Here is a 25,499-nt window from a genome sequence, read left to right on the forward strand (position 1 = left end):
TTCATTTTTACTAATTCAACCATAAACATTTTAGTTTTACCAATTGAGTCATTAACCTTTTCGTGTTTTGCCAATGAAGTCCATCTGTCCAATTTTGATTAGAAATTGCCGACGTGGATCTTGGCCGGCAATGACGTGAACAGTTTTTAACAATATTTTGAATTGGTTATTAATTTATTTTTTTCTATTTTCCTTTTCTTTCCTTTTCATTTTTTTCCCTTTTTTTTTTTCAAAGGGTTGATTGAAAAAGAAAAAGAAAACTATCAAATTTTTTTTTTTTTAGTGTTATAGCAAAATTTCCACCTTAGCACTGGCCGTGCCACGTTGGACGGCCGTGTCCATATCAGCGGTTTCTTTCCAAAATTGATTGGATGGACCCCATCGGCAAAAATTTGAAAAATTTTAAGACTCAATTGATAAAATTAAAAAGGTTTAAGATTGAATTGATAAAAATATAATAAATTTAAGATTTTTTTGGATAATTTCCCGTGCTTTTTTCATAAGTGCTTATTACCACAATGCGCTCCAAGGTGGCAGAAAAGAAGATGGTGCAAACTTCCGTCTTTATGGAGCACGAAAGGGCCTTTTGATCCTTGGGGCAACGAAGTGGGGGCAAAAGCAAAGAGCAGACACTGAAATTTAGGAGGGAATCAAATCGCAGGTTCTTCGATCAAAGCAAAGATTCCGGTTTTTAGAGGGGAGTTTAAAGGCATGAAAAGCTCTAAGATCAACACACGGTGTGTTGAGAAACGACGCCGTTTCCACCGTGCGATTACGAAGTCCAGCTGATTCCACGTCACACCGCACCTCAAATTACAAAAAAGGGCAATACGAGAATGGAGCTCCAAATCCTCCCACCAATTTCATCGTCTTCGTCTTCTTCTTCTATTGCAGAAATCTCCAAATGGCCCCCACCGGCCGCCCACTGATTCTTTTTGCTCCGCCCATGGTTTCCGACGTGGACCGCATACATTTTATGTCCTGTCTTTGTTACACCTTCTCCGCAACAATTTCAAAACTGCTTTTTTATTTTTTATTTTTGCATCTGGACCCCTGGAGCTTACCAAAAGTCAAGAAACTTAACCGGTCCCGTGAGGATTGTGAGGTTGTTCTATGGACTTTCGGAATCATTATCAAATATTCTAAAAATTTAAGTTGCTAGCTAGATAAATACGTAGTTTAATATTTAATTATTTCGAAAGATCTCGATTTCCTACCGCGTAATTGGAAAAAAAAGTAGGGATGCGGAATTTCCTATCCCTTTTTTGATCACGATGTGGTCTCGTATTTTCAAACAGGAAAACCCTAAGGCGCTAGGGTGATATAGGCAAACCTTCTTCTAACCTTAAAACGAAAGTAAGATCCCAGGCGCATGATGCGTTGAAAATGACAAAAGCAAAGACAGAAGAGGACAGAAGGCAGAAGAGTGAGTGGGTGGGGTGGGAGCATGTGGACGTCTAAATCGAAGGCCTTCTCCCAATCCGAAAAAATGGTTTTGCTTTGTAATTCACGCCCCCAACCCAATCTCCGGCCAACCGCTCTTTTCGTTAAATTTGTATGGTCAACCACCAACTCCTCCAACATCGCCCGAAGACCCTTTTGGTTACCTAAATTTCGTCCTTTTGTTTGATGGGTCGGTTGTCCGGGCCTACCCATGCCCATGCCCATGCCCAAGCCCAGGCCCAGGGTGCGCGAGCCCCTTTTTGAAGCCAGACCCGCCCAATTATATGGGGCTAAAACACTCCTCTTAACATGATTTGGAACGCATCTTTAATCCATGAAAAAAATGACGGGGAGTGTGGAGAAGGGGAAAGAGGGTGATGGTCGGGGGCTCGTGGGTTACTGAGCAGAGCTGAGCTGAGCTGCCCATCGTGTAAATCAATGAGAGAGTTGGGGGCACGAGATGGCGAGGAGCGTTGAGCACGACTAGGACGGGAGCCACAACTGAGAACCATGATGAGGAGAAGGAGAGATTGTAAAAACGGTGTTCCCAAGTAGCTAGCTCATCAACCGAGATTCCAGAGCATGGAAAACTGGTAATTCCAGGCCCAAAACTAGTACCAATTTTGTACAATTTCATTCCAAATTGCGTGGGCTGTGCAGCTAAATGACGCCACACAATATTGAGCTGGACTGACTGATGTCCAAATGGTCCAGGCCCAACAAGACGTGTCGCGCCCATATCATTTCTATCAGCATCGGGTTTGCTTTCTTTCTGGTTTTCCTGCACTGCTTCATTCCTTCATTCTCTCTCTCTCCTCTCTCACACACACACACACCCCCGCTAGAATGAGGAGGTGTGCGGCTCTGTTGCGGCGATCCTGGAGCTTGAGCGGTGGCACCGCAATCGGGGGCTTCCGTCGACGACCCCAGTTTCGCCTTCCTCTTCTAAGTTATGCTGATGACGCACGACGAGCCGTCCCTTCCGTGGTCGCCTCTACCTTCACCGCTCTCTCTCTTCCCCGGACCTTCTCATCCACTTCGTCTCCTTCAGGTGCGCTCTCTCTCTTTCTCTGTCCCAATTCATCAATACCCTTTTCGCTACATTCCCCTCTCTTCCTTCCTTTTGATCCCTTTCTCGGTCTACTTTATTGATATGTATCCGAGTCTTGCATCAGCTATTCCCTGTTCCTGGGTCGGTACCATTTGTACTAACGAATTCGTATACTCGCACCTGAAGAAGAAAGATTGGACTTTTGATCGCAACTCTCTTAGTTGGAGTTCAGGGCTCTTCCTGCTTTCCACGAACCAAACTTCCTATTCACTACGCAATGGGCATTAACCAACTGTGAACTCTTGTCTATATTTCTCCCTCTATTGGTATGAGGAAGGGTGATAGTTGGACTTGGAATGGGAATCCATGCGCGAAACTCACGGTCGCCAGTTATGGACAGTCTTGCTCATGCTTTTTTTTTAAAGTCTGACAAATTCGGACCATTATTGTTGCTTGCTTATTTTCCTCTTGAAAAACGTAAGCTCCTTTTAGTTTTAGCTCAACCAAGGGCTGTGCAGTGCATAGTTTCTGCCTCTTGGATGAACTGCATATTCTCAATGGCTCAAAGTTTGTAATCCACTATGGCCAATCTTGCAATCTCAGGTTCGTCGAACATGCACCTTATCAAGTCAGAAGAACAGTTAAATGGTGTGCTTGCCAAGATCCGAGGTTCGTTCTTCTTCTGCTACCGACTCCTTATTGCTTCATGGCTAGACACGTTTGAAATGGAACCGATGGGATCGCAATTCTCACCACTTAGTGGGCCCCCAAAAGATGAAGGATCTTATGCTTCTGTCTGATTGATTTTGATAGATGAGTCCTCACCAGCAATTTTGTACTTCACTGCGGCATGGTGTGGTCCTTGTAAGTAATCTCAACCATCTAGGCATTTGTCAATGTCCTCCATTAACTGGCACTTCTTCCTCTTGATTATCCTCTGTTACTTGAATAAAAAAGGTTGTTTTAGCCTCGACATTAATCTTTGTCTTGCAGGCAGATTCATGTCCCCTGCCATTGAAGCACTGAATGAGAAGTACCCTCACGTGACTACATATAAAATTGACAATGATCAGGTAATGCCTCCTGCTGCTTCTCTGGTTTCCACATTTTGCCTCTAGACCACTCTTTAATCTTTGTGGAAGTTCTCCGTGGTGATGTTAACAGCTTTCTCTTCTATGATAGAAAGGCTTTCTACTCTTGGAAGCTAAGGTTGTTGATTTGTCTGCAGGAGGGCATTCAAGACAAATTGATGGAGCTGAGGATAGACTCTGTGGTACGACAATGTTTATGCGTGTTATTGGATGCTATTTTCAAGCAATGTATACGGTGTTTGTAACTTCACTAACATAGATAATCTGAAGATTGCTTGTCTATTTGATGCTGCAAATGGGGGAACGTTGTCAAAACTCAAGCTTGTCTTGGGAAGAAATTCGTGTCTTGAAGCCTCCTCCTTATTTATGGAAGAAAATTCTGGATTGTGATTTAAAATGTCTTCCATACTGTGGTCATCGATGGTGGTTCCTACTGATAGAATTTATATCTTGGTACAGACATAACAGCTCTTTTCTGTTATCAAACTGCTCGTACACCAAAGCACCAAATCCTTTGCTCCTATGAGCCCACTGCAGTTGTTGCTTCTATCCATACTGTTCACAGTAGTTGTAACTAGGCATAAGAGTTAAAATGCTCCGACGAACTTGGTCCGGCAATGTGCCAACTCTTGAAGTATGCCTGGTCGTGTGCCTAGTGCTTGTGGGTAGAAATGGGGCTAGATGCAAAATCCAAGATATGGAAAAGATGGACATGAACAGTGTTCCTGGAGGTGCATGGCACCCTAAAGTTGTACAAAAAACCCGAAGGAATTCAAAACCAAGTTTAATCAACTGGAGTCGAACAAGAAACGTTGAGGTTTAATCTAGTTCAGGTGGTTTTTCTTTTGACTTTTATTTGTCCTTGCTATAGGTTGGTTCATGCCATAAGAAGCGGAAATGGTCGGAGTTCGAGTTGAACTGAATTGTTGCTGCTTCAAGTTCTCAATTGTACATATATTCTTCAAGTTTGTTTCGACTCTGTGATGTGTCGGCATTGGGCTGATGTGGTGCAGTTAGGGTCAGATTGGGTTTGTGCAGAAATTGATCTGGCCTAATTGGCACCCATCAAGTAAAGTGAAGTGCTATGAGTTTGGCATGATGAAAAAGTTGGAAGCTTCGTCATTGTTTTCTGACGTTTTCTGTCCTAAAACTATGCATTCTGATGGATTTTTCTTGAGAATGCCAGCAAGAACTGTGTGGGAGTTAATTTTCTGTCTTCGGCTTCATTAAACTCTCATCCGTGTGGTGCTTTTTTGAATGAGAAACTGATTTCGAATTTTGCTGCAGCCGAGGCTTCATTTCTTTAGCAAGGGGCAGAAGGTAGATGAAATTGTGGGAGCTGATATTGAACGCTTGAAGCATACAATGGATAGGCTATACAAGTGATTCTCTTCCGTCCTCTTGGGCCTCAGTGGCTGACATAACTGTTCCTACCTATTGGGCCTCAGTGGCTGCCGCCCCTGCATAGGAGGGCATCACCTAGTGTAAAGTTTATCAGGTGACGACCATATATTTCTCTGTTGTGTTTGTCTGAGACTTTTTGGACTGCGTTTGGTCATGTTTTTCATTGATTAGAACTACCTAGCGTGAAATAACGCATGTTCTGTCGATGAAAGCCTCTAATAAAACATTGGGATCTTTCTCTTGGCTGCCTCTTGCATGCATACCTGGTGGCAACTTTCTCTTGGATGTGGATATGCTAGTTTTGTAGGGGTTTACATAGTTTTGGATTGGACCCGAACCAAACCTATTGGTTTAGAACTGTTCCAGCCCATATCCAATCTAGTCCTGATTGTAACGTTCAGCCAGTGAAATGTACACTCTTTAGTTCAAACACATCAGAGGAGTGCACTTAATTGCTTGTATTAAACCGGAGGGATGTTAAAAAGGATTGTTCTAATTTTAGTTCAAATATAGAAAGGGTTAATGACAATTGAAGGGATTAAGGAATTAGAAGATGAGTCCATCAGATGCAACTAATGAAGAGAGTCTAGTTCTTCCAAGCCTAAGACTAGAAAACATAGATACATGGACAGTTAAAGTAAATAGTGTTTGCGAATTATTCCCATTCGTTAAATCCTACGAAGTTGCCGACGCAATCTCCTTGTGGCACCGTTTCGGCTTAGAATTCGGATGTGTTTGGATAAGTCATGGCCTCAGTGGATGTCTGGGAAATTTGATTATAAGGCAAGTAAAGTAGGGTAGGCTGAGCGCATAAAGAGTATGGAACCAGCAAATAGCAACTGCTAGTGTCAGCCTCGCCCACTTTACTTGCCTTGTAATCGAATTCCCAACATCAACTGAGGTGGTAGGACCTTATCCTGGTGGGATTTTACGGCTCCTTCTTGTGTGCCGTGTTGCTGATCCCCTTCTATTCGTTGGGTAAAGCACATCCAAGTAACGGAAGAGCTCAGCAATATCGTCAGTTGCTAATTGCTGGTTGAAGCCGAGAGTCCTAGCCTTTATTTCTTCTTTTTCTGGCAGGACTCGTGTCCATTGTTTGACCAGGGAGATGTAGGAGCAGAGCGCAGAACTTTTGAGGAAGGGCATAAATCAATCAGAGATCAACCCATTTCATCAGCCAACAGCTACACCACTCCACCAAATTTACAATAACATGAGGTATGGAGCATCCCCTCGCTTAAGCTGAGGTCTCCGCTCAGCAGCCGACAATAACATTAAACCAGAAGTAAATCCACACAAGCAAATCATGAATAACTAACTGCTCATGAAAATCTGACGCAGAAGGACACTAACATTCCACTTGTTGAGTATATACTAGTCGCCGCACAATCCCTCGGGCCGTTGAAGACGCCCATGCAACTCTTGTCCCCGGCAGGCCGACATCCACCATCCTCGGCCACCACCGTTGCTCTCGCTATGACCATCAATCAGCACCATTTGTTCTGCCCAATTAGCCTCATTTCCTTGTTCCTTGGTCATTAGCCGAGGCACATATATAAGACCCAAGGAAAATGAGCCATTGAGAGGTTACAAGTAAGTTTCAATGGTTTTACTACTGGTATCGTGCTACGTGTGGTTGTTTGAATTTCCAACCTAGATGGAGATGCGATATGAAATCCATAGACTTTGCTATATCCTATCCACTGTTTAGCAAATCGCAATAGTAATGCCGAATAATTTCGCATCTCTTATTATGTCCATTCTCTAATAAAATTTTATGAAATGGTGAATTATACTAAGACACCCTAAAATACCCTAAACATATAGTAACAATAAATACTATATTTATATAGGTGTATATTGAATTTATATTATAAGATAGATAAAAATCCGAAAATATAAAAAAATAGGTATAATTGAAAACGAAATTTTTGTTATTTATTTACATTCAAATATTACGTTAATTTTATTAAATTTAAGAAGCTTATTATTCGAGAAAAATTACTTTTATATTATGAAAATTAGAGATCATATTCACCTTTGTCTCACCTCCATCATGGGATAAATTTATTCGTATTTTACGTGCATTCTCAGCCTCGCCTACTTTACTTGTATTATAATGGAATTCTCACTATCCACTTAGGTCACAAGAATTATCATTAAAGGATTTTGGGTTTCCATGCGATGCCACAAGGTAGAAAGCCCTTTCGGAAATGTGTTCTAGATCAAATCGATCGCAATTCAAGAATTCGATCAGTTTCATCTTCACAAAGGTATAAATATAAGTACCATATGCCAATATCATACCATATTATTAATTTTTTTTTATTCGTCGAAACTCTGTGATTGATTTATGTCGTCACGATCGTAGGTTTTTTCTTTTATCACAAGCACCACCTTGACAAGAACGGCCGATGAGTACGTTTTACTCATTCATGATGAAATATTATTTTTCCGCCTCATGTTTTTGGCCAAATATAGTTAACGAAAGAGATCTTGAATGGGTCGACACTTCTGATGAACTCTCTATTCCTAAACCTTCAAAGTTTTGCCCGACTGTGAAATCCGGCCCCCATCAAAACTGTATAGGATGGTCAACAGATCTTCACCTCGATCCAACAAAATAATTCCCATGCATACAGAGATTAATTAGTTATTTCGATGTAAAAAAATTAAACTGCTAGTTGAATGTGCGGTTCGATATATTTTAAACCCGCAACCGCTTCGAAGATGGCCATTGATCAATTGTACGCCCGTCTTCTAGAAATGTTACTTCTTTTGAGCTCGAAGAACATGTACCAACACTTATGTTGCCTTAAGAATGTCTCGAACAACATCATATTAAGATCCTTTGCAGTCATCTTAATCACGTATACGTAGGCTAATGAAGAGAAGAAACGAGGTTGAGAAAGGACTCTCCGAAACGACAAGAGGAAGAAAACAGCAACTAATGATTCCATTTGGTGCATGTCCTTTTCAAAGTTCATCAATACCCATGTATTCGTCGTGTCCTAATATTCAACTTTTGGAAGTCAAAAGAATATGGCGTTTCCTGGAAAAAAGCAGCAGTCAATGAGCTTTTCAAGATCGTCAAGTCGAACCACAAATTCCCACCCGTCACGTGACCAACAACCCAAACCTTGACTGCCTCAATGCCCAGATTTACATGACTTGGCTTCAATGGCTAGTCATGGAAAAGAGATCTCCGGGACAATAATTAAACCAGACAGTAATGTGTATGGACCGTTGTGCCAATCTACGTACGGTGGTTAATAAGGTTGTCTGTCCGTCACAAGTACGCAGAAAAAAAGGTTCTCTTTACAAGTAATCACTGTAAAATTTGATGGTAAGTTTTCTAATTTTGCAGGCTCCAACTGGAGGAGAGAAAGAAGGCAGCTGTTGGAGATATTTAGCGCATAGAGGGCTGCTAGCACCGTGGTCGAACCACAAAGTTTCCCTTTCTTAGAACACAAAGGTGTAGAAGTTTCCGAGCAAAACACATATCTCTTTTGTGTTTTCTTTTTATTGCTGGAAGAACCATTGAGCCCTCGTGTAAATAATTCATGAGAACAGGAATTTCAAGAAATAAATGAAGAGAGATGGATGTGTAATCTGGATATAAAAGTTGCGGGTACTCTTTTTTTTCTTTTGAAAGCAACAGGTCAAGGGGGAGCTTCTTCTCAACGTCGTTGACAGCGTAACGTCGTCGCAACATCTTGATCACCATTAAATTTCACTTTGAAGATTTCCAGAGTTTGTATTGTCTTGGAAGTCCTCTGCATTTACACACAAATAGCCAATCGATCCAACTCAGCCCACTCGTTCGACAGGTGTGTTCCTAGATTAGATTGTTTTGAATTCAAGGATCGAAACCAGTGAATGCAAGGCAGCTGGGGCATCACTCAATCGATTTTTGACCGATTCTCGGCTGCTGTATTTCAGCCTAGCTTGTCTTTATTTATAGGCCGATTGTTTTGGCCTTTTGATTTCCCTGTGTATTTCTCTATTAGAGTTCTACCCCTTTTCTTTGTATTCTCACTCAGGCCGCTCTTGTACTCGTGGTGACACTTTGTGGTGTGTGGTCGAGTTACGTTTTGTTTTTTGCGCCTTTGTTGGTTAACAAATTTCTTACCTTACCACCCCCAAAAAAAAAAAACATTTAAAGAACGAACAACCATTGAATCGATGAACCACACCTAGGATTCTTTTCGAATGCCATAGTGTGTACAACATTGATACCATCTTGGTCTTTTCAGGCTAAGATTTTTCCCATATAGGCTCGCTTAAACCATCCAAACAATGCCTTGAATGTCTTGAGGTTGTGGTTCCTGATGGTAAACATGAATTACAGCCTCGTATCGGCTCGTTAAGTCTTCGATGGACGATTTGCAAGTTGAGAGGAATTCAGCCAACATCTCCATCTCATGTTCACTTTCTTTTTCTTTTTATTTTCGAAAAACGTCCCACCTATATTCACTTCCATATGTAACCACCCATTTTCTCGTACCTATACAACAAATGGCACAAAAAGTAAAATCCCTCTAACATCGTGCTTAACATCCTTCTCTTATCATTCTTTTCCAACATAATTGAATAGACATCTGTTAAATATGTCTCGAGTTTAAAATTGTTATTGGCACCACAAGACAAAATATGGGGACCACGTTTGATCATTACTCAAGATTTTGGTCTGATAGGAAAGAAAGAAGTGCACGACCTTTTTTTTGAGTAATGGTAGATCAAGAGATCCGTGGGTCCCGGAGAGTTCAAAAGAAAGAAGAGCACATGGCTTCTTCATGCAATTGTCGTTCACAAAAGAGAAGGAAATTTTGTGGGCCCAGCGGTGGTGGATGAAAGGAATAAAAGAAGAAAAGGTGGTAGGATTGCTTTCCCCTTTTCTCTTGAACCTGCGAAGCCGTATAGAAGGAAAGAAGGGTTTCTTGTATATTATAATGAGCACCCAAAAGAAGAGAGGGAGGTGTGCTGCACAAAGGGCTTCTCATCGCACAAAGAAGAAGTTGCGAAGGCACTAAGAGAAGGGGATTACATTTCTTCTTCGGAAGAAGAGAGCGCGAGTGTAGTAGATTTGTGCTTCGTGAGTTTTATTTTGTTATATCCAAGTAAGTTGTTTATTTGTGAACACTTTGGGTTTGGGTATAATCTAGGTGCGGGAAACACGGCGTATTGAACGATTGTAATTCCGATTCTCCGATTATAGTGGATTGTTCTTTTGGCTCTCCCGTGGATGAGTTCGATATTCGGACCGAACCACGTAATCCTTGGTGTCATTTATCGTTCCTCGTTATTTTCTTGGTGCTTTCGCATTGATTTATTTGCAAGATGGTTAGCTTCGCGTTATATTTACAACAATTGGTATCGAGCCTTGGTTCGGATATTCTAGATTGTGATTTGGGGCTTTGCTTGTCGATTATTATCTGGATATCTTGTGATTGCAATTATGTGGAGTGAAAGCTGAAATTGAGAAGTTTAACGGGAGGAACAACTTTGGGTTATGGAGTCTCAAGATGGGGCGATATTGACAACTCAAGGTTTAGCGAAGCATTGGGCCAGAAACGATGACAGATGAAAAGGATGTGGTGATGAGGAAAGCTAGAAGTTTAATCCGTTGAATTTATCGGATGAAGTGTTAATAGAGGTGGCGAGGAGAAGGATACCGCGGCATTGTGGACAAAACTTGCGCTCTATGTAACGAAGGGTTTGAACAATCGCTATACATGTTGAAGAGGATGTTCCGGTTCGGGTGTATAAGGGTCTATCGAACCCATCTAGATGAATTTAATAAACTCATGATGGATTTGAAGAATGTCGGTAAGACACTTGATGATGAAGAGCGGGGCATGATGTTGTTAGCTTCCCTACCGAGTCATGGGAGCACTTTCGATTCATCGTTGCGGGGGCGTACTACGATTACCTCGGAAGAGGTAAAGTCCGCCTTATTTTCTAAAGAGTGGCGGAGAAAGTTGCGAGATGACATAGCGCAGGATGTAGCGCGAGGACTAGTGATTCGGGGTAGAGAGCAACAACGAGGGTCCAGCAAGCAGAGGTAAGGGATCTAAGTCACGCCATAGAAAGTCCAAGGGACGCGTGAAGTGTTTTGAGTGTCACGAAGAAGGACACATCGGGAGAGATTGTCCTAAGTTGAGAAATAGAGGTGATAAGGTAAAGCCACAACCGGTGTGGCGAATGTTTTAAGAGAGCACTAGTGTTGATGAGGTCGTTTGTGTGTGACCGGGGTTCATCGGGAGATGAATGGGTGCTAGATTCGGGGTGTTCTTATCATATGACGCCTCATAAGAACCGGTTTACTACTTACCGTCGCAGATGGTGGTAGAGTTTGTTGGGGAATACGACTGCAAGGTTGTGGGGATAGATTCGATGCACGATGGCGTAGTGCGCACATTAGCGTGAGGCATGTACCGAGCTCGGAAGAACCTTATTTTTTCTGGGAACACTCGATGATATCGGGTGTAAGTACTTGAAGGTGGAGTGTAAGATATCTCGAGGTGCTATGACGGTGATGAAAGGGAAGAAAGTGGTTCTCTCTATCATCTCTTGGAGAGACCTGTTTTTCGGTGAGTCGTTGATCTAACTCTTTTGGCATATCGTCTGGGCACATGAGTGAGGCGGGTATGACGATGCTGAGTGATAGAGGGTTGTTAAAGGGTCGAAGACAAGTAAGTTAGCTTATGTGAGCACCATTTATTGGAGGATTAAGTTTGCTACGTGTATTCATTCACCAAGCAGGTAGAATATATTCATTCGGACGTTTGGGGTCGTCTCGTTCCTTGAAAGGAGGTGCTCGTTATATCGACATTTATCGACGATTATTCCGGAAAGTATGGGTATACTTTTAAGCCATATGTGTTTGATCGGTTCAAGAAATTTAAGGCATTGATTGAGAAGCATCGATAAACGGATCAAGTGCCGAGCATAACGGCAGTTGCGAGAGAGAAGGGATTGTGAGACACCGCACAGACTGGGACACCGAGAATGGCGTGGCGAACGGAAGAACGACTTTACTTGAGCGGGCTCGAGCATGCTTTCGCATCTGGAATAGGCAAGGAATTTTGGGCGCGGTGAACATGACATGTTACTCGATTAATCGATCTCCATCATCGCTTCGAGTGGAAGACTCTCGTTGATTACTCGGATTACGAATATTCGGATGTCGCGTATGCTCATGCGAGTGATGGTAAGCTTGAGCCGAGGTCGAAGAAGTGCATATTTGGTTATGACATGGGGTGAAAGGCTACCGGTGTGGTGCCCGATCCCGATCACCCGGTTTTCTAATGAGATGTGTTTTCGACGAGACACAAAAAACAAAAAAAGAAGAAAAAAAAAAAAAAAAAAAAGAGACAATCTGGTGTTAGTAGTGAGGTGGAGGCTTCGAGCCTCGCAACAGACAGAGAAGGCAAATTAAACCACTACGTTATGCTTTACATTTTGTTATGCTTTACGTAGGTGATGAGGTGGAGACGATGGCCTTCGTCTTCTCGGGCGATGGTGTTTGGATATGAGTGAAGAGATGGAATCACTCCATCGAAATGACATGGGAGTTAGTTAAAGTACCCAAGAGCGGAAGATTGTCGGAGTAAATGGGTCTACAAACGGAAAGAGGGCATTCCTAGTGTCGAGGCGGCGAGATATAAGGCGAGACTTGTTGGAGGGCGAGAAGGCATTGACTACGGTGAGGTGTTTTCTCTGTGGTAAGGCATACTTTATTCTGTTTTACTTGATGTGAAACGGCGTTTTTCACGGTGAGTTGGAGGAGCGATTTACATGAGGAGCACGAGGGATTTGCTATTCGGGTAAGGAAGATCATGTTTGCTTATTAAAGAAATCTTTGTATGGGTTGAAACAATCTCCTAGACAGGTGGTATAAGGGTTTGACGCTTTCATGGCTAGTCGGGACTATTCAAAGAGTCGGATGGATAGTGTGTTTATTTGGGAGATTGGAGGCGGTCTTTGATATATTGCTATTATATGTTGATGATATGTTGAATAGGGAAAAATATGTCGATATTGATGTTAAGAGGGTAGTCGAGTTTGAGATGAAAGATTTAGGTTTGAAGAAAATATTGGGTATGGAGATTTTGCGTGCAGGATTATTACGTCGTCTCAAAAGAAATATATTGAGAAAATTGTTGCACGTTTTAATATCGTCAAGTAGTGAGTACGCCATTAGCAAAGCACTTTAAACTTTCGGTTAAGTTATCGCCGCAACGAGGAGGAAGAGGAACATATGTCTCGTGTTCCTTATTCTAGTGCGTGGGTAGTATTATGTATGCTATGGTATGCACTAGGCATGATATTTCACAATTGTCGTGTGGTTAGTCGTTATATGAAGCGTCGGGTAAAACTCATTGGGAAGTCGTGAAATGGATCCTCGATATTTGAAGGGGACATCAAACGTTGGTATAGTATAGGGGAGGGACGGTAATGGCGGTGAGACCATGGTTTTGTGGATTCGATCATGGGTGACTTGGATGAGTGCGGGTCTTTAGCCGGGTTGTTTACGCTTGCGGGTGGTGGGTTAGTTGGAAGGCGTCCTTACGGGACCGCGTAGCCTTGTCCGCGAGGCGGAGTACATGGCACCGACCTTTGTAGCGAAAGAGGCGATATGGTTGCAAGGTTTGCTCATGGACTTTGGGTTAGAACGGAAAAGTGTTGATATACACTGTGATAACCAAGGGCGATTTATCCGGCATATAATCCGGTTTATCACGAGCGAACGAAGCATATCAATATCGGTACCACTTCATCCGAGATGTCTTAGCGAAGGGTAAGGTTGTTGTGAAAAAGATTGCTACGGAAGACTGCGGACATGATGACTAAGCTTAGCTCAAGCTTTGCTTGAGCACTATTGGAGAGAGTGAGCGCCGTGGAGGCGTTGGGAGGAGGATAGATGATGAGCATTATTAACTGGCTTCAAACATCGAGCCAAGGTGGAGAATTGTTAAATATGTCTCGAGTTTAAAATTGTTATTGGCACCACAAGACAAAATATGGGGACCGCGTTTGATCATTACTCAAGATTTTGGTCGATAGGAAAGAAAGAAGTGCACGACCTCTTTCTTGAGTAATGGTAGATCAAGAGATCACGGTGGGTCCGGGTTCAAAAGAAGAGGCCATGGCTTCTTCATGAATTGTCGTTCACAAAGAGAAGGAAATTTTGTGGGCCAGGTGGTGGATGAAAGGAATAAAGAAGAAAAGGTAGGATTGCTTTCCTTTCTCTTGAACCTGAAGCCGTATAGAAGGAAAGAGGGTTTCTTGTATATTATAATGAGCACCCAAAAGAAGAGAGGGAGGTGTTGCCAAAGGGCTTCTCATGCACAAAGAAGAGTTGAAGGCACTAAGAGAAGGGGATTACATTTCTTCTCGGCGAGAAGCCGACAGGCGGGCTTGAGTGTAGTAGTTTGTGTTGTGGTTTTATTTTGTTATATCCAAGTAAGTTGTTTTTTGTGAACACTTTGGGTTTGGGTATAATCTAGGTGCGGGAAACGTATTGAACGATTGTAATTGATTCTCGATTATAGTGGATTGTTCTTTGGCTCTGTGGTGTAGGTGATATTCGGACCGAACCACGTAATCCTTGGTGTCATTTATGTTCTCGTTATTTTTTGGTGCTTTCGCTTGATTTTTTGCAAGATGCGGGTTAGCTTGCGCGTTATATTTACAACAACAGCTATATTTGTTCAACTGCAAATAAAACCTACATTAAGTTACGAAGTTCAAATAAAAGTGAGCATAATTGTAATTGAGAACTTGCACAGTGTCTAGTCAAGTATTAAAAGACAAGTAGCTGCTTAGGCGCATCGACATATGTCTAAGGACACTCATTGACTAAACATGCTAATCGGACGATTTCCAAATTTGAAATTCAATTGACAAACTGGATAATTCCCACAAAATTAATCCCCAGCATTGACTTAATTGGTTAGGGTATTGGAGCATTTTATCTCAAGAATTGAAGGTCATCCATTTGAATCCCATTAAAAACTTGCTAATTGCTCTATACAAAGTGCTCATGGTCACGATGCCCGTGTAATACACAGGTCAAAGATGCTTGGACCTAATCGGTTCATGGGACTTACAAGGTATTTCATAAATCTTTAGATAGCCGGATCTCCATGCTCGTACCTCTAAATTATGCTTCTTGAAGCGAGAGTTAGGGCCCGCGGTATTTTCGGAAGGACGGAATTTTCCCTCGCTGCATGACGTGGAGGAGAATGTACGTCTAGACCTGGAATTTCTCAAGCATCATTTGAAAAGTTTATGTAAAAGAATAAAAATGGAGTACCAACAAGCGTTCGAGAAATCTGACATAACCATGTGATGCCATCTGACTCTTCCACTTGGGTCGTATGTCCTTATCACATGGCTCGGGCAACAACACCCAGTTCGCCAAGTGGCCTCACAGGATGTACTCCTGAACCTGCACCAAGCCTCAGCCACCCACCAATAATTCCAATTGTTTGAGCACCGTCAGAATCCTGGCCTTTGTTTCTCCTCTCGTCTGGATTTTTTCTTATCACAAGCGCCGTTCACCACGAAATACTTTATTTGATCTGCGGCTCGTGTATCTGGCAAGATGTATAGCTGGTGAAAGAGAGACTTTTGAAACTCATGCAGCGATGAGTTTGTGGACATTCACTTCACACGTGCTTGAAATTAAAAGGGAAGACCAACCGCGCTCTTAAACATAAGAATGGATACGTAACCACGTATAACGGATGCAAATTCCACTACACCGGATACAAAATTGGCGGATCTGTATCCACCTGAGCTATGGTGAGCAACATAAATTGCACCTTGTCGTTACATTTAGATAGATAGGAAAGGAGAATAATGCTCGATACGAGCGCTGTCCGTAACGTCGTTTGGTCACGCAATTATGTAGCTAATAACCTATGAGGGAACGTAGTAGGGGTAGTACTTGGAGGAAAATATTGCATGTGGGGTAATAGTGCTAAGTTGGAAGTGAATGAATTGATTCAGGACCCAGGGAGGCGTTCAGGAAAGAGGAGCCCTATGAGGAGCTCCTTTTCTCCTGTTGCTCAGAGACAAGACAATCCCAGGGATGAGTTTATTACCACTCCTTTTGTTTTTCATTTTTACCGCCGTCTCCTTTGACTGATGGGCATTGCGCAAAACTCCCGACGTATTGCTCATGGCCTCACTACTCATGCATGACGTCGAGTTATTGTCATCGTATTGACAATCGTGATGTTGCATTGAGCGATGATCTTCATCTAGGAGTGATGAGCTTGGCGTGGCTTGGCCATGATCGATCAGAACGTCCAATGAGCTCTCCATTCCTAGACCCTCGAAATTCTGAGTGACCATGAAATCCGCCCCATCGAAACTGTAGAGGATGCTGGACAGATCTTCACCACGATCCAACAAATGATCCACCTATATATATAGAGAGTTCAATATGTCATTTTGACCTATTAATTGAATATGAGATTCGACATATTCCGATCCCGTAATAGCTTTGAAAATGGCAATTGATCAATTTGTATGTATGTCGTCTACGTCTAGCTAGGTTACTTCTTTGAACTCGAACAACATATGTACTAGCACTTTATAGAGTCTAAAAAGGTCTCAAGCGCATTAGATTGAAAAAATCTATATGAATGGAATTGAAAGTCATGCTGAAGTCAGTTCACAGATGCATGGGGTCATGAAGAGAGAAGAAACAAGCTGAGAAAGGGACTCTCTGCAATGACAAGACATACATGGGACTTTAGTTGGTCCACACTCTGACCAGAAACTTTTAACGAAAATCAGCAGAGTTAACATGGCCAACGAAAGTTGAGAGGAAGCGAGCAAACGAACCTTGCATTGAAGAGAGCAGAAGTGGAAGGGTTCTTGAAGGGTCCTGTCACAATGGAAGCAAATATTTGAAGGGCCCTTGTAGTTTCTGGACTGGGGTCTTTGGTTCAGGAATATCACTTTCCCACCATTGATGGTGTAGGGCTGTTCCAGTTGCAGACAAACCAGGAAAAAATTTATAAAAAACAAAAGGAAAAATCTCATTATCTAATGAACTCATCAATGCATGTCCTTTTCTCTTTGCGGTCGTTCATGCCTAGGGTTTCGTCATGTCCTATATATTCAATCTTTGGAAGTCAAAGTTTTCGTTTTACCTGAATATAGGAACAGTCAATGAGCTTTTCGAGATCGGCCAGTCGAACCACATCATGGTACACGTATCTTCTCACCTGTCACATGACCACCAACGCAAACCTTGATTGGCTCAATGCCCATGTTTACATGACTTGGGTTCAGTTGAACACTACTACTAAGGCTAGACATGGAAAGAGATCTCGAAAACAATCGTTTGATTGTTGAATTGCTGCATCAGGAGATCTTTTCAGGAGTTTTTAATTTCAATATGACATCTGTATTTGGAACAAAGAAAATTAGAAAATGATTCCACAGTACATTTGTCGTTAACCAGACAGTGATATATCTACTGTCTTGCTAATGATGTTGTCCATCATAGGTATGCAGAAAAGTTTCTATCTTTACATTAAATCACAGTAGAATTTGATGGTAAGTTTTCTGGTTTTGCAGGCTCGAACAAGAGGTGAAAAAGGCAGGCAACCAACCTTGCAAGGAAGCCGGTAGGAGATGAACTAATGAAATATTAATGAACCCTTGAAGTTTATTTTATATGATTAATGAGGACAAATTCTTTGAGAAATAAAAAGAAGAAGGATGGATATTGAATTTGGACAAAAGTCGTGGGAAATGAAAGGAGAGGGAGGGGGGGGTGGCGGGGGGGAGTTGTGGGTTTTCAAACTTTGAGTTTCTTTTGAAAGCAACAGCTCAGGGGGGAGCTCATGCGGGGAAAGAAGAGGGTAGAAGATGCCCCTTCCATAAATGGCAAACAGACCAACTCAAAATAGGGTGAAGCCAAAGAAGAAATGGACCTATGGCTGTCTGTGTGACTTTACTAGTTAAAAAGATCAAACTTGAGATTTGACCATTGATTCATGGAAATGGGTCTTGAAAACAAATTCAGAATCATCAAGTATGAGGGAGGACCGATTGGCTCTAGTTACAGTAGATGGAGAAGTACAAGTAGTATGCTGTGATGGTCAAGTAAAACTAGGATGGATTTGTGCGTGAAGCAAAGAATGAAAGTGGCACAATGCATGGCATGGCAAGGATGAGAGAGAGAGAGAGAGAGAGGGAACCTGAAGGAGAGGGTGAGAAGGGTGGGAGGGGAGGCAGTGAGTGCAGAGGCTGAAGCAGCAGAGCAAGCAGAAGACATTCTTCTCACTCTTCCTCCTCTCCTGGTGCACCCTGCAGCTCCCAAAGAACCTCTCTCCCATCAGCCCCTCCAGCCACCCCGGCCTCTCCATCATTCCACCACCACCTCCTCCACTATGTTCCTCAATTTTGATGATCCAGTTTGATGCCGACGGGGGCGAAGACGACGGCAATTTCCAGCACTTCCAGAGAGAGAGAGAGAGAGAGAGATTTTGGTGTGCAGTAGTTTGACTATGTACTTTGTGTTTTTATGGCGGGAAGAGAGCCCAAGCCCACCTCTCTCATGATTCGGGTGAATTACTCTTTGGCCATAAGAAACCAATTACAATTATTCATCAAGACGTTGGTTATTGTCTCAATGAATCAAGTAATACATGAGCAGAAACCCAGAGTGGCCTCCCATTATATGGAAATTGCTGACATTAGTGGTGTCACGAATTAGTTTATGATTTATTTGTTAACTACTCAGCCAATCTCATTACCGTAGAAGTTGTTGTTTCACATCGCTTGACAATGGATCTTATATACTTTTTATATTCATGTAGTCTCTTTTCACTTATCAACTTAAGCTTTTGGATTGGGTTTACAATTTGCCGTTTATTATGTCAAAAACAAGTTTTTTTTTTCCCTTTTGTGGATGTAACTTTTATTGCTCCACAAAATAGAGAACATGGGATAGCTACTCCTATTAAAGGTGATTCATATCACTTAAGCACTTTGAGGGACATGACTAATTATGTTTCGTGTGATTTGGCAGCTCAGCTCACAAAGAGATATTTGAAATTGTGATATTTCAAATCTTGATGACATGACCGACGAGGTCATTGCAAGGATGTCAACGACAATATTGACCAGACCGCAACGAACGATGACAGCAGAGGGACCGGCGGCTTACGAGATAGCATTGCTCTCAAAGACAACCGTAGCAGATTTGAGATCATGACAAACTTAGGACGATAATGCTTCTCCTGAAGATGACTGGTTGTGGCTCCTCTCGAGGATGAAACCTGATGGACAAAAAAGAAAGGCCTCGGAACAACAAACGGTGACGGTCTCAGCATCAGCATAACAATAATAATGGAAAAGGTCGGCTTCCTTTGTTTCTTTTTTATAAGTCTGGCGGCAATTAGAAAGACAAAGCTAGGGTTTTAATTTGGATCTCTTTATCAAAGACTCTGATAACGTACAAGTTTTTTTAGAATCAATATCAACTATTCTAAAAACTTGTTAATGAAGTCGTGATCAGTATTTGTATATTCTACTAGTTAAAGCCTTGGTCCCCATTCCACTTGACTTGAGGACACATACAATCATGTATCATCCACACCACAAACCTCGAATTTTGAGAACCTGTAAGCTGTAACATGCCTGAAATGTCCTGTTCCTTCTGAACTTTCTCTAGTATTCTTCCCAAGTTCTCTTTTCCTTTTGTTTTCTAGTCAGGATTTGTGCTCATACTTAATTCCTCGCATTCCCAGAAGAGGTGTTGCAGGGCATTGGATGACTCGAACCACCAGACTCTAGCATTTCGTTGTCCATTGCTCTTGAGAAGTGTGCTTTGTCTTTACTTATTCTCAAACCAATTAGCTGGTGTATTATTATGAACTCTGGTGTTTCTCATGGATGCTCGAGTGCTTTATTGTGGGATTGGCTATTATTCCTGTTCGACACAAAATTGAAGGAAAGGCTACGAGAAGAACTGGAAGAATTGCCAAACACAGAGAATTTCCATTCTCAAAAGCTTCTGGTCAGAGGAAGCGTGAAAAAGGCCAGTATTAGTAATCAACTTCCATGACCCTTCTGTAAGGACCCAGCTATTATAAGGTAAAATTGTGCCAAATATCATGTGCAAAAAAGGCTTCGAAGTTGGTGATGACCATCAAATGAATTGCACAAAACGGGGAACGTCCGAATCTTTGTCTCAATCATCAATCTCATTGTCAAAAGCACATGCCCGAGTTAAGCAATGAACTCAGCCCTAACAACGGCTTCAGCCAGCTGAAAGTTGCTTCCTCACTAATGGTTGATTGTAAATTCACTTAGTTTCTACTGGCAACACCTACAAAGAAATGCACCATAACCTAAATGGATCAGCATATACAATCATATAAGGTTACCCCAGGATTATTTACACTCCCTTTGTTAAACAAGTATTAACAAGCAGCTCATGATTGGTTCTTCCCACTCTCAGGATCCACATTACATTGGTCCTGCATAAACACTGTAATAACACAGTAAGCAACCTCATAGCCTTTTAAAAATTCAAACAATGGCTTGCTTGATTTACATACCTCATAAACCATCTGGAGCGTCAAAACAACCAGAAAGAGTTTGTGACCTGAAACGCAGATGGACCTGCAAGCATAACGTGACCATCGTTACCCAACCACAGACATTACTGGGAATTCACTAATTGGTATCTAAAAGAATTACTACTTTCCATTGATCGAAGTTGTGCAATTGATAAGTAGAATGCACAGAAACGATGGGGCTTTTACTGCTAGAACTGAAATTTCTCACTGTTATAACACCCTACCGATAAGCAGTTGCTAAGCACGAAATAAGATAACTAGGCTCGACTACTTGCTTAACCAAAGCACTTGTAAGAAAGGCTGAAAACACCATCAACTAAACAATGCTCCATACCAGTCCTTCCATGGTATGTTCATCACTGCGGTAATCGATGCGATTTATGGCTACTTTATTTAACTGTCTCTGCAAACAAATTAAGAAATAAAGTACTATCAATTGCGAGTTACAATGAGGATCCAATATACTCAACAAAAGGATAACACCTGTGATGTGAAATACCATTCACTGTGCAAAGCGCTGAGCACCAACATAGCCATCAAGAGCTGGAGCTCTTGAATTCAGTTTTCCAATAAGATATAAATTAACACCCAAACTGCGAAAACAGCGAAGATTTCCACGAAATGAGTTGTACTAGGTTGGACGATACTATCACAGCACTGTTGTTGCTATTCAGTTACTCCATATGGTCCCTTGCATGCTTTCTTGAGCATTGTAGCATTCAAGTGCTGGTGCTTCTAAACTTGATGGTCCCTAAAAGGAGCACAAAACTCATATTGTCAAGCCTCATGTATATCACTGACCCAGTAAAACATACAGTTAGCTATGCCACAGCCAACCATTTGATGCCAGCTATTATTTGTCCCAGTAGCAAAGAACTTTGTTTCTCTTTGTTCCTAGAAGTTACATGATTGGGCCCTTTTCCCTTGAAAGTATCAGCAAACAAAAGAAAAGTTACATAGAAGAACGTTACAGCCATGTAATTAATCAAACCTCTCCCTCTTTTGATGAGCCATATTTCTTATCTTTCTTGGATGTTCGGTTGCCTCTGTTCACAACTTCAAGCTCCTGAAGACCATGAGGTGGAGAATTGGAATCCGTTGACTGAGCTGAATTAGTTATGCTCTCACATTTTCTTAAAGCTTCTTCAAGTGCCGCAGATGCAATAGCATAACTCTCTTGAGATAAAGATCCTTCATCACCTAACTTAAATGCTTGCTGACACAAATCATTGTAGCGGTCAATCCTGGGCAGAATAATAGATGAGCCCCGTGTCGACAACGCTATACTCTTTGCATCCTTTGTCCAACGTCGCAGTACATATTCGGATGGGATACTATGCACACCAGATATTTGCAGAACAATCATCGCATGTCTACAAAGAAAACCATTCAATTCAAATGAGCGGCACGAGCAAGAAATGTCCAATGTCCTTTCACTTAGAACAACAATAAGATCTCGGTTCTCCTCAAAATCTTGAACCTTGAAGCTTCTGATGTCTCCATCTTCACTTTCTTGCCTGGGATGACAAGCGACAACTCCTACAACCTCAACCTGAAACTTTTTGAACACTGCATGTGTATATGTAGCTGCCATTTGCTTCCCAAAAGGCGATGGGGACTTCAACACGGGCTGCTTATGCCAAGTTTCGAAGTCTGCTTTTGCTTCCTCTTCATACTTCTCTTGTAACATAGTTTTGTATTGCTCCAAGAACTCTTTGAACGTAGTTTTCCGTTGCATGTGCTTGTCAAGGAAAGAAATTGTACTATCTGACCGTTGCACTGTTGACATTCCTGCCAAAAAGATGTCTTTCATGTATGTCGGGGCCCACTGGTGACGATCCTCATATGTTGAAAGGAGCCATGAATTATCTCGTAGATTGAATCTATCAACCATTTTTCTCCATCTCTTCTCAAACTGTTCAGCTGTACACGACTCGGAGATGCATTTATTGAATTTCTTCATAAAATTTCCATCTTGCTTAATCGTGCAACTGACCTTTTCTGGGACCTTACTTAAAATCTGCCATAAACAGAAACAATGTCGAGATTCTGGTAAGACCTCAGCAATAGCTTCTTTCAGGGCTTTCTCTTGGTCAGTGAGTATGACTTGTGGAGCACGTCCACCCATTGCTCGACGCCATGCCTGCATTAGCCAAACGTATGTTGATTTGGTCTCATCTGCCAGAAATGCACACCCAAGCAAGAAGGACTGACTGTGATGGTTCACGCCAATAAAAGGAGCAAACGGTAACCTGTATTCGCTTTTTATGTATGTAGTGTCAAAGAAGACAACGTCGCCAAAATTTCCATAGTCAATCCTGCCTTTGGCATCAACCCAGAAAACATTTCTCAGACGCTGTTCTGGATTCAAGTCTACAGCGTAAAAGAAGTTTGGATTCTGGTCTTGCATGAACATAAAATGATCGAGCATAAGCTGAGTATCTCCTTCATCTAAGCGCAAATGCTGATCATTCTTTAGTTGATTCGTAGGGCCACCTTTCTGGCTTTGAAGTTTCTTATACCCACCGGACTGTATAGTCATTGAAACATACATCTTAGTTCTTGCATGGATAGCATGCAGAGTATCCCCATGGCTTTCACCCTGATCTGAGTTTCCATGGCACCTGAAAAAATATGCATCATCTGGAAATATTTCATGATTATGCTCCTTTATTAAACTATGAATCACCCATCTTCCATCTTTCATTCGTTTAACATGCATGCCAGCCTTACAATCGGTCTTTGACCCAGATTGATTAGTCCTACCTCTCTTTTTCTTGACAGGAATTGCCATGATGTCTGTAGTTGAAATTGGTTCTGCCATTGCATCCACTGCAGGCTCCCGCTTGTTACCATATCTAGTACATGCAAATTTTGCATCAATAAATTTGCCAGATATTCTTGAGCGTCGACTGGCTTTTATTATGGCGGTAAATCCCGCTGACTTTGCATGCTCTCTATAAAAGGAGAAAGCCTCCTCCTTGGATTCAAACTCCATGCCATCATGGGGCTCTGTATTTGTTGAAGAATTTCCTTTGACATCCTCTGTGGCATAATTTTTTTGCCCATTGTCTGATGACCTCCTGCCCCAATTTGGGCCATCTTTCTCCCTGTCAACTTCAGAAACCACTGGAGGATTTATTACATAGCCATCTCCAACATGCCCTTCATCACAGCAGTGAATGGTATTTCCATTTGTGTTTAACAATGTAGCTTCCTTTTGGCATTCTCCTGAAAACTGTTCCAGATCTATCCCCATGGAGAAGCTGCTTTTCCCTTGAAGAACTCTTTTCGAGAGTACAACTGCAACTGTTAAAGGAAGTAGGAACTTTGAACTTTTGACCAAAAAAAACAACTTCCAAACTACCAAATTGTCCAGCGACCAAAAGGTTGAATTTGCATCAGTATTTGACTAAAGAAATCCTAATCGATTCCTCCAGAAGGGCAGCTAGATATTGGAAAAAGGAGTGAGTACATATCACTACATCAGATTCACAAACAAATTTAAACAATATCTTATGTCACAAACTATGGCAGATAGACAATGGACGGTCTAGGCGTAGTATCTACTTTGACTATAAATTACAGGGACGTTCCTAAAGATGATAGTTTTGCTTGAAGTTACACCATTAACTCTTTTCCTACCCAGTCCACCAATGTCGAATTATCAGTCTCTTTCTTGACATCAATGGGTGTCTGGGGCTCTTTGAGCACCCGACTAATCCCCATAGGGTGCTACAATCCCACACGGACTGCGTAATAACTGGAGAAACATGGGTCAGTGCTTCTAGGGGTGGTCACAAAAGAATGCACAAGCATGGTAATTTAAAACTAAGCCTTAAGCGAGGAGGACGACCGTGCTTACCAGTCAAAGGTTGTGTCATGTCATAAGTTGAAAAGCTTGCGGGGAGGAGAATTAACCCAACACATTGTGATTCCAAACGCTACCCACATGACTTTTGCACCACGCTTAGAGTGGTCTAGTATATTTCGTTTTTGGGTAACTTTCAACTTATGATGCTGCACCACATCTCACAATGGGATGTTTATCCTGACCGAATATATTGAAACATACATTTTTCAATCTACTTGAATTAGACAAAGAAGGCGCAAAAAAGTCAATTGAGCACATATCAACATGGCACTATGGCAATCTTCAGAAATGCAAGGGATGTCCCCAATCCAGCAAAAACTCAACTTCGTGAAACATTGATTGTGAAAGAATCCGCGAGGGGTAGAGACAAAAAGAACTGAATTTTTGACACAAATAACTCAAATAACACTGATCGAACTTCCAACACGATCAATACTTCGTTCCATTCTCTCGTCTTCCTAACTTTTCCCGACTTAGACTACAATCCGTGCCTCGGGCTTTGGCATTCACAACGAGAAGACTGGAGAACTTCTGCTCCGACAAAGACTCGGATGACCATAAGCAACAAATACGTAGCGATCGCAAATTCGATTACTGAAGAGCAATTAGTTATTCGCAAGGACCCAAAAAGGGCCATCCAAGCCCCGAACCCAGCTCTCCAGACTTCGTATGATCAGTTCCACAGTTCAGACACAACTCGGCAGAGAAATAAAGAGCAATTCAATCACAGAAACAGAAAGAAAGCCATACAAGTTCACAAATTGAGCCGCTGTTCGGGAGGGAATCGAACGCCCGCCGGAGCTTCTCTCGGCTAAATTCCGAAATGAGAGCAAAGTTGCGCCTTCAATTCTCCGGCAACTTTTACTCGAACCGGGCAAGAATCGCCGTCTGTGAAGTACAACGTTCTTCCGACCAACAAAAAAGAAAAAGAAAAGTACAACGTTCGGAAATGAATTTCGTCATGACAAAAGCGGCAGAACGCACAGGTAAGCCATTTGGGCTTATATGGGCTCCCTAGG

At 42.0% G+C, this 25,499-nt stretch overlaps 3 protein-coding genes across 8 annotated transcripts; 1 reads left to right on the forward strand and 2 right to left on the reverse strand.

Annotated features, from left to right (window-relative positions):
* The first annotated feature begins 2,237 nt into the window (after window positions 1–2,237).
* Window positions 2,238–5,238, forward strand: LOC115755416 (thioredoxin O2, mitochondrial-like). 2 transcript variants are annotated; one of them, XM_048284916.1, is made up of 6 exons: window positions 2,240–2,494; window positions 3,098–3,163; window positions 3,308–3,358; window positions 3,488–3,567; window positions 3,723–3,767; window positions 4,873–5,238. In XM_048284916.1, the coding sequence occupies exons 1-6, from the start codon at window positions 2,290–2,292 to the stop codon at window positions 4,969–4,971; spliced, it is 546 nt and encodes a 181-aa protein (XP_048140873.1). In that variant the 5' UTR covers window positions 2,240–2,289; the 3' UTR covers window positions 4,972–5,238. The 2 variants fall into 2 exon arrangements, with proteins under 2 accessions (XP_048140874.1, XP_048140873.1); XM_048284917.1 differs by lacking the exon at window positions 3,308–3,358 and having other exon boundaries at window positions 2,238–2,494.
* Window positions 5,239–15,776: 10,538 nt separating this feature from the next.
* LOC115755417 (protein RGF1 INDUCIBLE TRANSCRIPTION FACTOR 1-like) lies at window positions 15,777–18,482 on the reverse strand. The gene is made up of 4 exons (XM_030694808.2): window positions 18,219–18,482; window positions 17,163–17,237; window positions 16,852–16,992; window positions 15,777–16,425 (listed from the first exon to the last, which is right to left on the reverse strand). Exons 1-4 carry the CDS (start codon window positions 18,387–18,389, stop codon window positions 16,024–16,026), a joined length of 789 nt encoding a protein of 262 aa, XP_030550668.1. The 5' UTR covers window positions 18,390–18,482; the 3' UTR covers window positions 15,777–16,023.
* Window positions 18,483–20,266: 1,784 nt separating this feature from the next.
* Window positions 20,267–25,380, reverse strand: LOC115755414 (protein FAR-RED IMPAIRED RESPONSE 1). 5 transcript variants are annotated; one of them, XM_048285685.1, is made up of 6 exons: window positions 25,231–25,380; window positions 21,598–23,915; window positions 21,256–21,357; window positions 21,090–21,175; window positions 20,586–21,009; window positions 20,267–20,353 (listed from the first exon to the last, which is right to left on the reverse strand). In XM_048285685.1, the coding sequence occupies exons 2-3, from the start codon at window positions 23,863–23,865 to the stop codon at window positions 21,277–21,279; spliced, it is 2,349 nt and encodes a 782-aa protein (XP_048141642.1). In that variant the 5' UTR covers window positions 23,866–23,915; window positions 25,231–25,380; the 3' UTR covers window positions 20,267–20,353; window positions 20,586–21,009; window positions 21,090–21,175; window positions 21,256–21,276. The 5 variants fall into 5 exon arrangements, with proteins under 5 accessions (XP_048141642.1, XP_048141644.1, XP_030550661.1 ...); XM_048285687.1 differs by having other exon boundaries at window positions 20,586–20,649; window positions 21,106–21,357; XM_048285686.1 differs by lacking the exon at window positions 20,267–20,353 and adding an exon at window positions 20,410–20,504 and having other exon boundaries at window positions 20,586–20,649; window positions 20,831–21,357.
* Window positions 25,381–25,499: the final 119 nt, after the last annotated feature.

The sequence above is a fragment of the Rhodamnia argentea genome, chromosome 9 (assembly GCF_020921035.1).
Source record: "Rhodamnia argentea isolate NSW1041297 chromosome 9, ASM2092103v1, whole genome shotgun sequence".
NCBI classification, from domain to species: domain Eukaryota; kingdom Viridiplantae; phylum Streptophyta; class Magnoliopsida; order Myrtales; family Myrtaceae; genus Rhodamnia; species Rhodamnia argentea.

What these genes read in the sequence shown, in the direction of transcription:
- LOC115755414 (XM_048285685.1), bottom strand. Translation starts at nt 23,865, where the DNA reads ATGGGGATAGATCTGGAACAGTTTTCAGGAGAATGCCAAAAGGAAGCT. An exon ending in GCTCATCAAAAGAGGGAGAG is followed by an intron (nt 21,358 to 21,597) that starts GTTTGATTAATT and finishes TGCTCCTTTTAG; the next exon opens with GGACCATCAAGTTTAGAAGC.
- LOC115755416 (XM_048284916.1), top strand. Translation starts at nt 2,290, where the DNA reads ATGAGGAGGTGTGCGGCTCTGTTGCGGCGATCCTGGAGCTTGAGCGGT. An exon ending in ATCCACTTCGTCTCCTTCAG is followed by an intron (nt 2,495 to 3,097) that starts GTGCGCTCTCTC and finishes TTGCAATCTCAG; the next exon opens with GTTCGTCGAACATGCACCTT. An exon ending in TGCGGCATGGTGTGGTCCTT is followed by an intron (nt 3,359 to 3,487) that starts GTAAGTAATCTC and finishes TTTGTCTTGCAG; the next exon opens with GCAGATTCATGTCCCCTGCC.
- LOC115755417 (XM_030694808.2), bottom strand. Translation starts at nt 18,389, where the DNA reads ATGATGGAGAGGCCGGGGTGGCTGGAGGGGCTGATGGGAGAGAGGTTC. An exon ending in CTTCTCACCCTCTCCTTCAG is followed by an intron (nt 17,238 to 18,218) that starts GTTCCCTCTCTC and finishes GTCATGTGACAG; the next exon opens with GTGAGAAGATACGTGTACCA. An exon ending in TTGACTGTTCCTATATTCAG is followed by an intron (nt 16,993 to 17,162) that starts GTAAAACGAAAA and finishes CAACTGGAACAG; the next exon opens with CCCTACACCATCAATGGTGG.